Consider the following 18,058-nt stretch of genomic DNA (forward strand, 5'->3'; position numbering starts at 1 on the left):
ACATAGAAATAGAAAACATAGAACATACACCAAAAACCCCGAAACACACAAAACAAACACCCCCTGCCATGCCCTGACCAAACTACAATAACAAATAACTCCTTTTACTGGTCAGGACGTGACAACCGGTCTTGGCTGAATTACTTTGAAACCTGAATATGACGGAACTGGATTTAGGTCTATGTGGGAATGGGTCCTAGGATAATTATTTTATTTACACTAGCTTCACAAAACAACCCTGCTTCACATCACATCTATGGGGTCTTTCAGTTCATTGTTAATTCAAATATCAAATTATTCCCCTTTGTAATGAGTAAAATGACACTCATGAATAGACCGTCATCAACATGCAGTGTCTTTTCAATAAAGAATATATAATCCATTGAATAAATCCTAATCCTTTTGGCATTCTGTCATAGAGACAATGATCCTCATAAACAAGTTGTTCTTAACTGTAACCCAAATTGTGCTAAAAAAGCCTGAAGTGCACTGTGACTTAGTGACCTTTGTGTCACCTCTCCACATTCACAGGTGCAGCTGGCAATAATGCAATTGTTTTGGTATTAAAGTATAGCATGCTTAGCATCGGCTTGACAACAGTGACAGGTGAAATCAATATTAATCATACATACAGTACCAGTCAAAAGTTTGGACACACCTACTCATTCAAGGTTGTTTTTTTTTGTACTATTTTCTACATTATAGAATAATAGTGAAGACATCAAAACAATGAAATATCACATATGAAATCATGTAGTAAGCAAAAAAGCGTTCAACAAATCAAAATATATTTGACATTTGAGATTCTTCAAAGTAGCTACCCTTTGCCTTGATGACAGCTTTGCACACTCTTGGCATTCTCTCAACCAGCTTCATGAGGTAGTCACCTGGAATGCATTTCAATTAACAGGTGTGCCTTGTTAAAAGTTAATTTGTGGAATTTCTTTCCTTAATGCATTTGAGCCAATCAGTTGTGTTGTGACAAGGTAGGGGTGGTATACAGAAGACCATATTTGGTAAAAGACCAAGTCCATATTATGGCAAGAACAGCTCAAATAAGCAAAGAGAAATGACAGTCCATCATCAGCATCATTAACGACAGTCCATCATTAAGGCCTATTCCCCCTCAGGAAACTAAAAAGATTTGGCATGGGTCCTGAGATCCTGAAAAGGTTCTACAGCTGCAACATCGAGAGCATCCTGACTGGTTGTATCACTGCCTGGTACGGCAATTGCTCGGCCTCCGACCGCAAGGCACTACAGAGGGTAGTGCGTACGGCCCAGTACATCACTGGGGCTAAGCTGCCTGCTATCCAGGACCTCTACACCAGGCGGTGTCAGAGGAAGGCCCTACAAATTGTCAAAGACCCCAGCCACCCTAGTCATAGACTGTTCTCTCTACTACCGCATGGCAAGCGGTACCGGAGTGCCAAGTCTAGGACAAAAAGGTTTTACCCCCAAGCCATAAGACTCCTGAACAGGTAATCATATGGCTACCCGGACTATTTGCATTGTGTGTCCCCCCCAACCCCCCACAAACCCTCTTTTTACGCTGCTGCTACTCTCTGTTTACCATATATGCATAGTCACTTTAACTATACATTCATGTACATACTACCTCAATTGGGCCGACCAACCAGTGCTCCCGCACATTGGCTAACCGGGCTATCTGCATTGTGTCCCGCCACCCACCAACCCCTCTTTTACGCTACTGCTACTCTTTGTTCATCATATATGCATAGTCACTTTAACCATATCTACATGTACATACTACCTCAATCAGCCAGACTAACCGGTGTCTGTATGTAGCCTCGCTACCTTTATAGCCTCACTACTGTATATAATGTCATAAACCCCAAAATAATTACTAAAAATAATGACTAATTTCCTTTCCACTAAGCTCTCTCTATAAATCATTTTGAGGCTTTGATTATTTGTAGTAGTGTAATCATTTGTTACCTCAGGCTAAGTGCCATTTACTTGTATTATTACTGTCAATGCACAATGCAATGCATGTTAAGCTTTTCTCACTTTACTGCTAAGTAGAGCATGATACCTTTAATCAACATATATCAAACATCTCACTTTAAAATGTTCTTCTGTACAATAAGGGCTACAAAAGCAACCCAAGGAAAACAGTGGATGAATGAATATTTCTCTCTTATTCTTAATTCAACCTCGCAAAAGCAGATAAACCTCTCTCTTCGGGGAAGGTCTTGCTCCTCTCCATTTTAATCCAGAAATGCATTTCTCCTTTTGTGTCTCTCACCCAGTAATGACAATTAATCAACCATGAAATTGACAATTGCAAAACTGTTGCCAGGGAGAGGAATTTAAAGAGAAGCAGGTCTCACTCATAGACACAGTGTACTACACTAGAGAGAGCTGAGAGAGATGAAGAGAGAGGGAGAAGTCAACTGTCTGTCTGTAACTGAGCAGAAAGTACTGCACACAAAGCACCATAAACATGCTCCTCACAGACTCCCTTCATTGTGTTATTTCACACCTGAGAGAAGCAGTATTTGATTGAGCTCCTCAACCACATACCAGTGTTTGTCTGTCCTTCAGAATCATAATGTTCTGGCTGATGATTGCTTACAGTGCCTTCAGAAAGTATTCATACCCCTTGACTTATTACACATTTTGTTGTGTTACAGCCTGAATTTAAAATTGATTACATAGATTTTTCTCGATCACTCATCTACACACAATACCCCATAATGACAAAGTGAAAACATGTTTTTATACATTTTTGCACAATATCTAATTTACATAAGTATTCACACCCCCGAGTCAATAATTTGTAGAAGCATCTTTGGCAGCAATTACAGCTGTGAGTGTTTCTGGTTATGTCTCTAAGAGCTTTCCACACCTGGATAGTGCAACATTTGGCCATTTATTATTTTCAAAATACTTCAAGCTCTGTCATATTGGTTGTTGATAATTGCTAGAAAACCATTTTCAGATAGATTTAAGTCAAAACTGTAACTCGGCCACTCAGGGACATTCACTGTCTTCTTGGTAAGCAACTCCAGGGTAGATTTGGTCTTGTGTTTTAAGTTATTGTCCTGCTGAAATGTGAATTAATTTCGCAGTGTCTGGTGGAAAGCAGACTGAACCAAGATTTTGCCTCCATTCTGTTTATTTTTTATACTGAAAAACTCCCCAGTCCTTAGCGACTACAAGCATACAGTGTCTTGCGTAAGTATTCACCCCCCTTGGCATTTTTCCTATTTTGTTGCCTTACAACCTGGAATTAAAATAGATTTTATTTTACTAGGCAAGTCAGAGGTCTTGAGGATATCCTAGGATAGGGGGCGCCAAAGCGCATTTTGAAAGAAATTCGTTCCCATTTTCAACGGCCTACTAATCAAACTCAGAAGCTAGGACATGCATATACTTATTATATATGGATAGAAAACACCCTAAAGTTTCTAAAACTGTTTGAATGTTGTCTGTGAGTATAACAGAACTCAAATGGCAGTCAAAACCCCGAGACCGATTGAACCAGGAAGTGGAATTCTGAATTGTGGACTCAACTTCACGTCATCGCCTAAAATTCACACCGTGAGATATCGTTTAGTGAGCACTTCCTATTGCTTCCACAAGATGTCGCCAGTCTTTACAAAGTGGTTTGAGCCTTCAACAGTCGAAACTCAGTGAATGAGACGCGTTGGAAATTGGTCACAGCGGGAGGGCCATCACCATTATGACGCCGGCGGCCATGTCTACCCCCACCTTTGGAAACGGTTTGAAACACAATGAAATCATCCCCCTCGAATCTTATTGGCTCTCTTGGTGTTACAGGCCCTGAAGATTTATGTTATACAACGTTTGACATGTTTGAACGAACCTAAATGTGAAAAAAAGTACTATTTCGAAACCACTGTGGCGCGCAAGGCAGATTAGTTGGATATGCCCTTCGGACGCACTAACATCAGCAAGCTAATTGAACATAAACGATGGACTTTTTCGACCGAAAATACATCTGTTGTGGACCTGGGATTCCTGGAAGTGCTTTCTGATGAAGACAACTAAAGGTAATGGATTATTGACAATATTATACAACATTAGATGTGAAATGCGGTTGTTCCAAGATGGCGCCGAGCTGTATTTACTAGGTCAGTTTCTGAGTATCGCATCCCCTTTTATCGCTAAGTGTGATTACCCAGTAAAGTTATTTTTAAATCTAGTATGACAGGTGCCTTCAAGAGATATTCATCTATAAATCTTAGAATGACAATATTACATTTTAAACATGTTTTCGAATAGTAATTCAGTAAAATGTAGCCCTGTTTCCCTGGATGCATTTGACGGGAAAATAGTTAGTCAACGTTACGCACCGATGTAAAATGCTGTTTTCATATATAAATATGAACTTTATTGAACAAAAGAATGCATGCATTGTGTAACATGATGTCCTAGGTGTGTCATCTGATGAAGTTTGTAAAAGGTTAGTGCTGCATTTAGCTGTTTTTTGGTTATTTGTGATGCATGTGGTTGGTCGGAAAATTGCTATGTTGCTGCATTTTACGATGGACTCCTCTAACATAATCTAATGATTTGCTTTTCCTGTTAAACCTTTTTGAAATCGGACGACATGGGTCGATTCAGGAGAGGTGTATCTATAAATTTTTTTGAAAAATTAATACTTTTTTTATGCTAATTGGCGATATGATTTTTCGCTGGATTTTGATCCCGCTGACGGGATGAGACGCTGAAGAGGTTTTTAAGAACAAATTGTTATTTACAATGATGGCCTGCCCCGGCCAAACCCTAACCCGACGACGCTGGGCCAATTGTGCACCGCCCTATGGGACTCCCAATCACGGCTGTCCTTATGAACCGTCCTCCCCCCTGCAGCCCCCACTACAATAATATGAAGGATCTTCATATTTTCCCCAAGTATTCTTCTATATCAATACACTGGAGAAGAGAGAAGAGTTGTGGCAACTCTGTTGTCTGTGGTAGTGCACCAACGACTTGAAATACAAGTATATTTTCTTGTTTTATTTTGTACATTTTTCACATAAAAAAACAGTGGCTTTATTAGGTTTGGTGGAAAGGGACAAGAGCCTGAACCATATATCATTGCTGAGGAGAAAGTCAGATTAGGAGAGAAAGGGAAAGGTATTGGGCAGAGGAAGAAGGAGAATAACACTACGTCCCAAATGGCACCCTATTCCCTGCCTACATAGTTCACTACTTATAGGGCCCTGGTCAGAAGTAGTGCACTATGTAGGGAATAGAGTGCCATTTGGGGATGTAACCTTAGTAGAGAAAACACTACAGGGCCTGGTTTATTGAGCAACATGCTGTTAGAGAGACAGGAAGATGTGAGGCGTCAGTGACTCGCTTCGCTCCGGCTCTGTTAGCGCCAGGATCCATCCTCACCTGACAAACATATAATTACAACAAATAAAGAAAACGCTAGAGGCTTAGATTACAGCTCTAACGTGATTGTGTGGATAATGCACTCTGAATAATGTAAAACTGCACGCAGGCCTCTCAGACAGTCACTGCTAAAGATTTATTAGCTGCTGTTATGGGAAGTGGAACCCAAGCAGGGATTTTCCATAGCAACAAAGACGACCTTATATAACATTAGTACATACAGTATATACCACTATAATAGCACAGCTATTAAGGCCAATGGAAGAATGTAGCCGGGTGTTTTAAATCAACCAAATAACTGTCCTGCATGTATATTGTAATACCAAACATAAATGACCATTCAAAGTCTAAATATCAAATCCAGGTGGTAAACACATTTAAATGTCATGACTCAAGTGGAATATAAAGAGGAGATCGTTTTTCTCTATGGACGGTTGAGTTCATTCACAGTCCCCTCACTAGGTGGCAGACTGGGCTAACTATTAGAATCATGCATAGCTCTTGCTGCTAAATCTACCATGCAGATGCTTAGGTCAATAATTAGTTGTTCAAATGCAGAAAAATCACCAAGCTAAGGCAAGTTCACAATGAACTCATGCTTGCGGTGAACAGGTTGAGCGATAAGGCTCAAATAGCCCAGAGGCAACTTCCTCCCCACCCCACTATCCCCCATCCCTCCTCCTCCAACTCTACAGTTCAGTAGGGTATACAGTACATGAGTTTCTACTACACAGCCTGAGGCCAGGGTTGTGACACCTGTGATGCTGTACTGCAGTGGGGGAATGAGAAGTGGTGTGTGTGTGTGTGTGCATGCGTGGCGTCATGCCCATAGGGGGCACATGCCCCCCCTCAGATTTGTCCCGTTAAAACATTTTTGTTACATTTTTTGTTATTGTTTCTCTGTAATACTACTAGCCACCTAGCAATTTTATAATGTTGGCTTTAGCTAGCCCAGATAGTTTCCCAATCTCCTAACCTCATAACTAGCTACCAAGAAGCCATTGTAGGCTATCAATCAAGCTAGAGTAGCTAGCTTGTCTAACTATGTTAGCTGGCATGCCTGCTGGCAAGGTTGGTAGACTTTAGAAAAGCAAGCAATTACTAAATGTACTGAACAACACTCACATTCCTTTCAATCCTTTGCCCAGATTTAGCAGAGATGCAGAGAAGCATATTTAGTTTGGTTAAAAGGCCACCAGTCAAAAGGATACAGACAGCTCAAGAGGTATGCTTAGATATGCAGAAAAATAAACATATTTTTTTACAGAGAATTAAGCAATATGATTATTGCTCTCGATCAGGTGTGTCGGCCCACCCAATGAGATTGAGCAAAAAATGCTCTATTTGTCAATGTTCCAAACGGGACCCTGTTTGTCTTTTTACCTAAACACAGTACTTGACTTGGGCTGGAGCTGACTGGAACTGAGTACCGGCACCTCCAATTTTCTTCTGCTTGAGTTCCTGCACCTCCTATAGAATATTAGCTCAAAAGTATTCCCGAGTCACTGCAACTAAATATAAAAGGTACCGGCACCCAAAATGAATACCGGCACATACAGTTCGTTAAGAAATGATTCAGACCCCTTGACTTTTTCCACATTTTGTTACGTTACAGCCTTATTCTAAAATTGATTAAATAAAAAAAATTATCATCAGTCTACACACAATACCCCATAACGACAAAGCAAAAACAGGTTTTTAGAATTTTTAGCAAATTTTTAGCAAACACCTTATTTACATAAGTATTCAGACCCTTTGCTATGAGACTCAAAATTTAGCTCAGGTGCATCCTGTTTCCATTGATCATCCTTGAGATGGTTCTACTACTTGATTGGAGTCCACCTGTGGTAAATTCAATTGATTGGACATGATTTGGAAAGGCACACACCTGTCTATATAAGGTCCCACAGTTGACAGTGCATGTCAGAGCAAAAACCAAGCCATGAGGTCAAAGGAATTGTCCGTAGAGCTCCGAGACAGGATTGTGTCGAGGCACATAACTGGGGAAGGGTACCAAAACATTTCTGCAGCATTGAAGGTCCCCAAGAACACAGTGGCCTCCATCATTCTTAAATGGAAGAAGTTTGGATGACACCTGGGCTGTCATTCCTCCACCATTTCCTCCCCCACTCTTTCACTCTCCTCTCTGTCGCTCTCCTTCTCTCTCTTTGTCTTTTTCTCTCGCTCTGTCTCTCTCCCATTCTCTTTCTCGCTCTGTCTCCATTTCTCTCTCTTTCACTGTCTCCCTCTCTATCTTCCTATCTCTCTCCTTCTCTCCATCTCTGGCTGGCTCCTCACAATTTACTGTACTGTAGGGCTCATTAAACGCTTTGAGTGGAGTATGTAAGCCAAAGCTTTATGGCCTAACTGTATGCACCAAATACTCGCCAATGGCCAAATGCTTTTGGGAACTTGGCCAGAAAAAGTTAACGGCAATCCACTGTGGCAAAAAGAACAACGTCGAAGTTGAATTCAATAAGAGAAAAGGAGAGTTTAAAATAAAGAGAAGGGAGGGCCATAAAAGTAATGTTTGGGAATGATTTTGTGAAGTGGTAAAAGAGGATTATAGCAGTGTGATTATTGTGAGGCGCTATACACATTCGAGAGTCACAAGACGGGGACTTCAAATATGGCAAGTCAAGGGAACTGTAGCCTGGGTTAAATTGATAAAAGCCTAACTGAAATCTGGACACTGCGTGTAGGTCTATAACCTCTCACATAACCAATATAATACAAACTCCTGCAGAATTAAGCATATCTTGCAGTAAAATGAGACACCAAATGTACATTTTGACTCGGGAACAGGAGTGGAGAAATATGATTTCTTTCTTTCAGCATCTTGAGAGAATGAATGCGTGGTTAGGGACTGTCTGTAAAGGTGCTATGTCTATCAGATTCATAAAAGCTGATAGTATTTCAACCATATAAAATATTTGTATTTATTTTTTATTTAACCTTTATTTAACTAGGCAAGTTAGTTAAGAACACATTTTTATTTACAATGACGGCCTACCCAGGCCAAACCCTCCCCTAACCCGGACGATGCTGGGCCAATTGTGCACCGCCCTATGGGACTCCTGATCACGGCCGGTTGGGATAGAGCCAGTGATCGAACCCGGGTATGTAGTGACGACTTAGACCGCTGCGCCACTCAGGATCCCAAAATATGCATCCAAGCCTAACTGAAATCTTATCAGAAACATGTTGGGTATTTTCCACTGCTTTCAATTTCCTTAAAACCGGCCAAACTGATATCATTTGAACATTTTGCATGAGAATTCTTTCCCATTTTTTTAAGTTATTGCATTTTCTCCCCGGTCCCTAAATGTCTGTTGAGCGAGAGAAGCAGAGATGAAAGAGAACTTTACTGATGTCAACTATATTGAACAAAAAATATAAATGCAATATGCAACAATTTCAATGATTCTACTTAGTTACAGTTCATATAAGTAAATCAGTCAATTGAAATAAATTCATTAGGCCCATTCATCTATGGATTTCACATGACTGGGAATACAGATATGCATCTGTTGGTCACAGATACCTTAAAAAAAGTTGGGGCGTGGATCAGAAAACCAGTAAGTATCTGGTGTGACCACCATTTGCCTCATGCAGCGCGACACATCTCTTTCGCATAGAGTTGATCAGGCTGTTGATTGTGGCCTGTGGAATATTGTCCCACTTCTCTTCAATGGCTGTACGAAGTTTCTGGATATTGGCAGGAACTGGAAAACACTGTTGTACATGTCGATATAGAGCACACCAAACATGCTCAATTGGTGACATGTCTGGTGAGTATGCAAGCCTTTCAGGAATTGTTTACAGATCCTTGCGACATGGGGCCATTATCATGCTGAAACATGAGGTGATGGCAGCGGATGAATGGCATGACAGTGGGCCTCAAGATTTCATCACGCTATCTCTGTGCCTCCAAATTTCCATAGAAAAAATGAAATTGTGTTTGTTGTCCGTAGCTTATGCCTGCCTGCCCATACCATAACCCCACCACCACCATGGGGGACTCCGCTCGCCCACATGACCCCATACACATGACATGGTCTGCGGTTGTTAGGCAGGTTGTACGTACTGCCAAATTCTCTAAAACGATGTTGGAGGTGGCTTATGGTAGAGAAATTAACACAAAATTATCTGGAAACAACTCTGGCGGACATTCCTGAAGTCCACCTGCCAATTGCACGCTCCTGAAAAAGTGAAACATCTGTGGCATTGTGTTGTGTGACAAAACTGCACATTTTGAAGTGGCCTTTAATTGTGCCCAACACAAGGTGCACCATTGTAACAGCACAGCACATTTTCTATTGGCCTATTTGCGAGGTAGGGTCAGGTGCGGGCCTCAAATTTTCACATTATCACAGATGGGTTATTAGCAATTGCAGGCGTGTGGTTGAACAAACATCAGACCTGCGCATCACTAGTATGCGCGTGTGTGGATTTGTGTGTGTGTGTGTGTGTGTGTGTGTGTGTGTGTGTGTGTGTGTGTGTGTGTTCATGGATGAACAGTTGCTTGCGAAAGTATTCATCCTCCTTGGCATTTTTCCGATTTTGTTGCCTTACATCCTGGAATTAAAATAGATTTTGGGGGGTTTGTATCATTTGATTTACACAACATGCCTACCACTTTGAAGATGTTAAATATTATTTTGGTGAAACAAGCAAGAAATAAGACAAAAAAACTGAAAACTTGAGCGTGCATAACTATTCACCCCCCAAAAGTCAATACTTTGTAGAACCACCTTTTGCTGTCACTATAAGATCGGCACATCTAGTCACTGGGATTTTTGCCCATTCTTCAAGGCCAAACTGCTCCAGCTCCTTCAAGTTGAATGGGTCCGCTGGTGCACAGCAATCTTTAAGTCATACACATATGCTCAATTGGACTGAGGTCTGGGCTTTGACAAGGCCATTCCAACACATTTAGATGTTTCCCCTTAAACCACTCGAGTGTTGCTTTAGCAGTATGCTTAGGGTCATTGTCCTGCTGGAAGGTGAACATCCGTCCGAGTCTCAAAGACTGAAATAGGTTTCCCTCAAGATTTTCCCTGTAGCTCCATCCATCATTCCTTCAATTCTGACCAGTTTCCTAATCTCTGCCGATGAAAAACATCTCCACAGCATGATGCTGCCACCACCATGCTTCACTGTGGGGATGATGTTCTCGGGGTGATGAAAGGTGTTGGGTTTGTGCCAGACATAGCATTTTTCTTGATGGCCAAAAAGCTACACTTTAGTCTCATCTGACCAGAGTACCTTCTTCCATATGTTTGTGGAGTCTCCCACATGCTTTTTGACGAACACCAAACATGTTTGCTTATTTCTTTTTTTAAGCAATGGCTTTTTCTGGACACTCTTCCGTAAAGCCCAGCACTGTGGAGTGTATGGCTTAAAGTGATCCTATGGACAGATACTACAATCTCTGCTGTGAAGCTTTGCAGCTCCTTCAGGGTTATCTTTGGTCTCTTTGTTGCCTCTGATTAATGCCCTCCTTGTCTGGTCCGTGAGTTTTGGTGGGCGGCCCTCTCTTGGCAGGTTTGTTGTGGTGCCATATTCTTTCCATTTTTTAATAATGGATTTAATGGTGCTCCATGGGATGTTCAAAGTTTGTGATATTTTTTTGTAACCCAACCCAGATCTGTACTTCTCCACAACTTTGTCCCTGACCTGTTTGGAGAGCTCCTTGGTCTTCATGGTGCCACTTGCTTGGTGGTGCCCCTTGCTTAGTGGTGTTGCAGACTCTGGTCCACCTGTGTGCAATCTAACTAATTATGTGACTTCTGAAGGTAATTTGTTGCACCAGATCTTATTTAGGGGCTTCATAGCAAAGGGGCTGAATACATATGCACGCACCACGTTTTTGTTTTTATAGTTGAATTTTTTTGGACTTTCCGTATTTTATTTTGTAGAATTTTTTGGACTATTTTGTGTATGTCCATTACATGAAATTCAAATAAAAATCTATTTAAATTACAGGTTGCAATGCAACAAAATAGGAAAAACGCCAAGGGGATGAATACTTTTGCAAGGTACTGTAAGTGTGTGTGGGTGCTATGAGAGACAGACAGTCTGGTTGCACACACCTGTGAACATGTGATGTATAAGGATGGGCTTCTACAGCTGTTGAATGCAACAGATACAATATATAATTTCCCTAATTTCATAAATATGTGAAATAAAATTCATAAGGCTTGGATTATGATATGGAGGGGAAGGTTAATGTTAGGACATATACAAACACACTACCATTATTCACTTCCATACTCAATCCCCAGGTGACAGCAGCAACCGGGTATAGATGCTGAGCCAAGCTTTTATTTGCATACAGGTGCTGCCAATTAAGGTGATTCGTCAGTCAATGTCCCAGCTGGCAGAGCCGTGAGGGCTGCTAGTTTTGCTTGGTGGCAATGAGGCCTTATTTGCTTGGTAGCCATGAGGCCTTTTGTTTGTTTTTGTCTTCAGTTTGGGTGTGCCTTTTTCAATTTGATCAAATTTCTGTTTTTTTTTCACCATCTGAACAAATAATAATCTGCTTGGACTGGCCGACCAAGAGGTCAAGGAACTGTCCTTGAACCTAAAGTAAGGTAGCTGTATCCTGCGTACATACAGGTAACTGCCAAAATAAAGGAAACACCTACATAAAGTGTCTTATTTAACTAGGCAAGTCGGTTAAGAACAAATTCTTATTTATAATGACAGCCTACCCCGGCCAACGCTGGGACAATTGTGCGGCCCCCTATGGGACTCCCAATCATGGCCAGAAGTGATTCAGCCTGGATTTGAACCAGGGACTGTAATGACTCCTCTTGCACTGAGATGCAGTGCCTTAAACTGCTGCACCACTCAGGTCTTAATAGGGTGTTGGGCCACCACGAGCCAGAACAGATTCAATGCACCTTGGCATAGATTCTACAACTTCATAGAACTCTAATTTGGTGTTTTGTTGAAGGTGGTGGAAAACTGTCAGGCCCCGCTGTAGAATCTCCCATAAGTGTTCAACTGGGTTGTGATCTGGTGGCTGAGTCAGCCATGGCATATGGCACCATCGCATGAGCCTGAAGCCACAGACTCTGGCCAAACTCATGTTTCTAAAAATGAATTCAAAGGCACTGTAGATGTAGCTTAATAAGGCATTTTTCGTTTCATTTGTATTTAATTCTAATTAAGTCACAGCCGAAATGTGCAATTTATAGACTAGAATGATTTAATAAAACGAAATGTTGTTTAAATGCTGAGTGGTTAATGTCCCTGCCAGCCTTGACATAATTGAAATAATATAGCCTAAATAATTCATTTTCATCCTTCTTAGGCTACCTGTCTGGCTCCTGACCTATTTAGAGTGTTTATATGTTGTTTAATACGACACATAGCCTATTTAAAATGATGAATGCTTCTTAAAGTTTCCTGTTGTTTATTAAAATACTTTTCATTCAAATCATATGGTTTGGTTTCAATGCTTCAAACCCAAATGGTAGGTCCAGGTAGTCACAAAAATCGATGGCTGTTGGATAAATTGTGATTTTAATGAATGGAGTGAATTTGGAGAGGCAGTTTTTTTCCTTTTGAGCAAGGATCACCGTTTTTTAGCGGAACGGTTGGAAAGGACGTGCGCAAGCACCACTCCATGAGAGATGAGCGGGATTTCCGACTGCTCAACCCCGCTCACATACTCTGTGCCCTGTGGATGGGGGCACTGTCATCCTATGGGGGCATAGCCATGGTAGCCAAAATAATGGCCTGCCCAGCATTGTTATACATGACCCTAAGCATGATGGGATGTTAATTGCTTAATTAACTCAGGAACCACACTTCTGTGGAAGCACCTGCTTTCAAAATTCTTTCTTTCCCTCATTTAATCAAGTGTTTCCTTTACTTTGGCAGTTCCGTGTACATTCAACACCTAGTCGCACATGCTTACTTCTGACATTTATGCACACATCAAATCAGGTTACAGACCATGTAGCTAGGCCTAAGACCCCTAGACATAAATAGTAGGCTAGTTATTAATTTCGTAACCGTCGCAGACAAGGTTATTACACAGCTGAAACGCAAATATATTTTCTCAGTTTTACATAAGAAATATTTCTATAAAGCCATAAATATATGAAATATGTTTTTTGTAAATCCCACCCAGGGTTTCAGCCATATCCATTATTCCTTTGGTGGTCTGTCTGGTCAGTGTAGCAGCAGTAAACATTGGAATAATAGAGCAGACTGAAATGTCAAGCTGCTGCATACAACAGAATGGGGCCATGCTTTAAAGCCCACTGAATAATCCCAGACTGGGGTGTAATCAGCGTGAAAGAACGGACCCAAACCTCCCCACAAACACACCACCACAGAGACTGAGCTTGTGTGTGTGTGTGTGTGTGTGTGTGTGAGAGAGAGAGAGAGTGCTCTAACAGAACTGTTAAAATATCCAGTTCAGTTACAGCACGGAGCAGAAAGGAGCAGAGGGGACATGAACAACAAGGCCCTATTTACCCTCTGAGCGTTTACAAAGAGCTAAATCAAATGGAGACACCACAACAAACATACGTATCCATTCAAGTGTGTTACCATGCTGATCTGCTGAAGGGGATCAATGGAGAAAAACTTCACATGATGGTTCTGAGATGTTCAGTGAGACATTCAGTTCAGTGATTCAGACTATTAGAAATTATCTGGTGAAATAATGCTGAGGATATGATGTGTGTAACTGTGTGTGTGTGTGTGTGTGTTTATGTTTCCTTGTTGAGAGAAATTGTGTGAGAGTGTGTGACAGTGTGTGTGTGTGTCTTCTGCATGAGTGAAAGACAGTGTTTGAAAGTGTGTGAATGCCTGGCAGGCAGTGGATGTAGAAGGACTTCACTGAGATCATTGGCCTGCTGTGCACGGTGGGACTACATAGCCAAACAACCAAAAGGACAGATGGATCATTCAAAGTAAAAAAACATTTGAAGATGGGAATCTAGGATTTGGATATCACGGATGGTCTGTCCTTGCACCGATAACTCAGTCTATGAATTGAGAGTGGTTACATTGCTCCAGCCCCATCCCTCTGCTGTTTACCAAAAAGCAGTGCGGTGAAAGCTTTGTTGTTGTTTGAATCCCAGATTGCCCCTTTAAGAAATGCATGATGGAACTCAACAACAACTCACCTCTCCGTGGAAGCTGTACCTTCCCCTGAGGATGGCTCTGTAGAGTCTGGGCCGGCTGTCGTCCTCGAAGGGCATGGAACCACTGAGTAGGATGTAGGCTATGACCCCCAGGGCCCACATGTCCACCTGGCAGGAGTAGGGCATCCTCAAGACCACCTCTGGGGCCATGTACTCTGGCGTCCCACAAGTGGTCGTCATGGACCAGTCTCTTCTACCGCCACCTCCTCCATCCCCTCTTCCATCTCTTCCACTGCCTTTTCCATCCCTTCTATCACAGCTGCCCTTACCATCCCTATTTGCTACCTTACCACCTGTAACTCCACATAGACTTCCACCCCTTCCACTGCCTCTTCCAACTCCATTATCTCCAACTCCACAGCCCCCATCTCCACTTCCACTGCCCACTCCATCTCCACCTCCATCCTTACCCCCTCCAGGGTCCCTGTTCCCAAAGCTGGCCAGCCCAAAGTCAGTCACCAGCAGGCGTGAGTCGGCTCCAGGGTGGTAGTACAACAGATTCTCAGGTTTCAGGTCCCTGTGTGTGATGCCCAGAGAATGAAGATACCCCACCCCGGCTAATGTCATCTGCAGGGCTCTGGTGGCATCACGCTCGGTGAAGTGGCCCTTAGCGATGACACGGTCGAACAGCTCCCCACCTGTGGCCAGTTCCAGAACCATGTAGACCCTCTGGGGCGACTGGAACACCTCCACCAGCTGCACCACATTGAGGTGGCTGACCCTGCGTAGCACCCCCAGCTCCGAGTCACACACCTCTCGCCCTTCCCTGGCCTCCACCTGCAACAGGTGTTGAATTTCATTTTATAAAATGACACACAATCCTGAATAGTTTGACAACTGACATTACTGCACTTTTAATTTGTTGGTGTAAATGCCCTTACTAATGTTTCACACTTCCTTCTCTTTCTGTTTCTCCCGCCATGAACATTCGCTGTCCCCCTACCTCTTCCCTAGGTCTACTGGAAGAAATAAGTTACAGACCTCCATCATCTTGATGGCGAAGGGTTGGCGGGTGGCTCGGTGCTCGACGCGTACCACCCGGCTGAAGCTCCCCCTACCAATCAGGGCCTTGATATCATACCTGGACAGAGAGGGCAGGAGGGAGGAGAAGAGAAAAGGGTGAGTGGGAAGTAGAATAGTGTTCTTTCTGTTCTACTCTATTCAACTCTAGTGAGGTGAGGTCTTCTATGGGAGATAAATATGAAATATCAAATAATATGGAGTCGTCATCATCACCATCATCATCAACAACATTAGCAAATTAATTAGCCTAAGTACCTACAATGAATTGGCACTGATTTATATTGCTACTACTGATCTTCAAACGTTAACGATTTTTATACAATTACCTTGCTGTGACTCTGGGATCAAACTTCGCCTTGTACTTGGCCACTTTGTTGTGCCTCTGCCCATCCTGGCCCGTCGGCAGTAGAATGCGTGACAGCGCCTGTGTGCCCGTACCTCCACTGCTCTGAACAACACTCCAAAAGTCTTTCTGCGTCCCTTTATAATTCTGTAGCTCATCATCTAACCCTTTTCTTTTGTGACTGTAGCCCACTACCGACTTCACGAAGCTCACGTAACCGTTTTTAACCGAGCTTTCGGGCAGCACCTTGCTGCTTCCGCAGCCCATTACCAAAGCGCAACTAAAGAAGGCATGAAGAGAAAAGTGACAGTTGCTGCTTGCGTAATTGCGTGCGCTAAGAAAAACGTACACAATCTTATCAGACTCAATCAGCAGCAACGTCAACTTTAACCTATACTATAATACAGACAAACGGCTAAATTGGTGAAGAGACGTCTAGAAGAGTGAGTGAGCAGGTGAAGGCAACGCTTAGAATGTGTGAATGGATGGATTCACTGAAAAGGATTTTCTCGCCATTCTGTCACGCAGGTGCATAAGGTGCGGATGCTCTTCCACATCAGTCAGTTGCCAAACATAACACGTCGGTATGAGTTGTTTTGAAGCTTTTGACATTCTTTCACTGAGCTCGTTAAAGTATAATCATCTCCGTTTGTCGGAAGAACTAGGCTATCCGCTAGAACTAGGCTATTTCTGGTAGTATTGCCACCCACCCTGGCCCGTGATGCTGGTTGATGACAGAGTAACCTACCATAGGCCTATTATAGCGTTCATCTTCTATAATTGTCAGTGTGTGGTGTCTGTCTGCAGTAGCGGTTCGTGGGCAATATGACTGGGGAAGCAAAGCCAGAAAAAAATGCCATATTACAACCTATGTGTAATTGAGTTGTTCTCTCTATAACCTGTTAGTTCATATGCCTTGTGACCCTGATATATACCTAAGGCTGAGACAATAAGAAGGCACAGTGGCAGAATAAATTCAACCACACCTTTGTTTCATCACAAAACCGGAGAGCAGCCTCTGTCCCGTGAAGTCCACAAAGCATTTTGCATGTAACAAAGAGTTACATGGCTTACATTATGGTCTAGCAAGTTAATGTTTCTGACATTTTCGGACTGCTAAACAACTATTGATTTAGAACCACAGAGAGTAACTGCAATTTAGTCCAATCAACATAAACTAAATATGATGTGGCTGTCCATGGTTCTGATTTGTGTGTGTGTGTGTGTGTGTGTGTGCGTGCGTGTGTGCGTGCGTGCGTACGTTCATGCAAGTAGTAAAAACATGTTGATTCACCCTAGAAATGCCAATGCCATCCTCCTCTCTTTCATGTTGACAAATTCTATATGACTGTCATACAGTACATGCTTTTATTTTGTTGTCCTAGGCTACCTGGCTAAAATGCTTTCTAGCTAGTCTAGCTTCCTTTCATGGGAAATGTTAGCTAGTTAACCTTTTACATCTAGCTACATATTGAACTTCCATCCTGTCATTCCAGGGGCACAATGTATTTTATGGTTGGATCAGAATCGCCATTATAATCATTGGACAGTAAGGCGAATTAAGTAAAACCACAACTCCAAATCCCTATCCCCATCCCTGGCTAATTTAGGAAAGGGACAATTTTAGCTAGCTAGCTAGCCACCACAGGCCAACAACACAACCAGATACAGCAATTCAAGTTGTTTCTGTCAATTACATATTTCTCTGTGATAGGAGTGAAGCCAAATCCAAACTGACTTCCCTTGACACTTTTTTTGTTGGTGCACCAGCACCATTCACAGTTGCGCTCACTCAGTTTAGCTCAACGCTGATTGGCTAGTATACTATTTTTTATCAAGGGAGTCCAAATGCTCACTGGCTTCCCTTCCATTCAACGCTACGGGCGGCAACAATGTCATACTCTTCATGACCAGACAGCTTCAGATAGATGGGCTACACATACAGAGACAGAGGGTGCTGTTTTGCTCACTCGGATGCTTTCTCCAGTGAGATTCAGTACATTCAGCCTCTTGCGAATTTAAGGAAAATGATGAAAACACAGAGAGATGAAAGATAAATGATTTAATATATATTTTTTCTATTTTCTTGGTACATTTTTGGTACATTCCCTTGGCATCCATGAATACA

General features: G+C 42.3%; 1 protein-coding gene across 1 annotated transcript in view; it reads right to left on the minus strand.

Moving 5' to 3' along the window:
• LOC106578563 (serine/threonine-protein kinase H1) overlaps positions 1-16,197 on the minus strand; it is a 20,238-nt gene extending 4,041 nt beyond the window's left edge. The window contains exons 1-3 of the mRNA XM_014157548.3: positions 15,914-16,197; positions 15,546-15,645; positions 14,547-15,341 (exon numbers count right to left, since the gene is read on the minus strand). Of these exons, the coding sequence (XP_014013023.1) occupies positions 14,547-15,341; positions 15,546-15,645; positions 15,914-16,197 (1,179 nt within the window). The remainder of the gene's footprint in view (positions 1-14,546; positions 15,342-15,545; positions 15,646-15,913) is intronic.
• Positions 16,198-18,058: the final 1,861 nt, after the last annotated feature.

Source organism: Salmo salar, chromosome 19, assembly GCF_965601325.2.
Source record: "Salmo salar chromosome 19, fSalSal1, whole genome shotgun sequence".
NCBI lineage: Eukaryota > Metazoa > Chordata > Actinopteri > Salmoniformes > Salmonidae > Salmo > Salmo salar.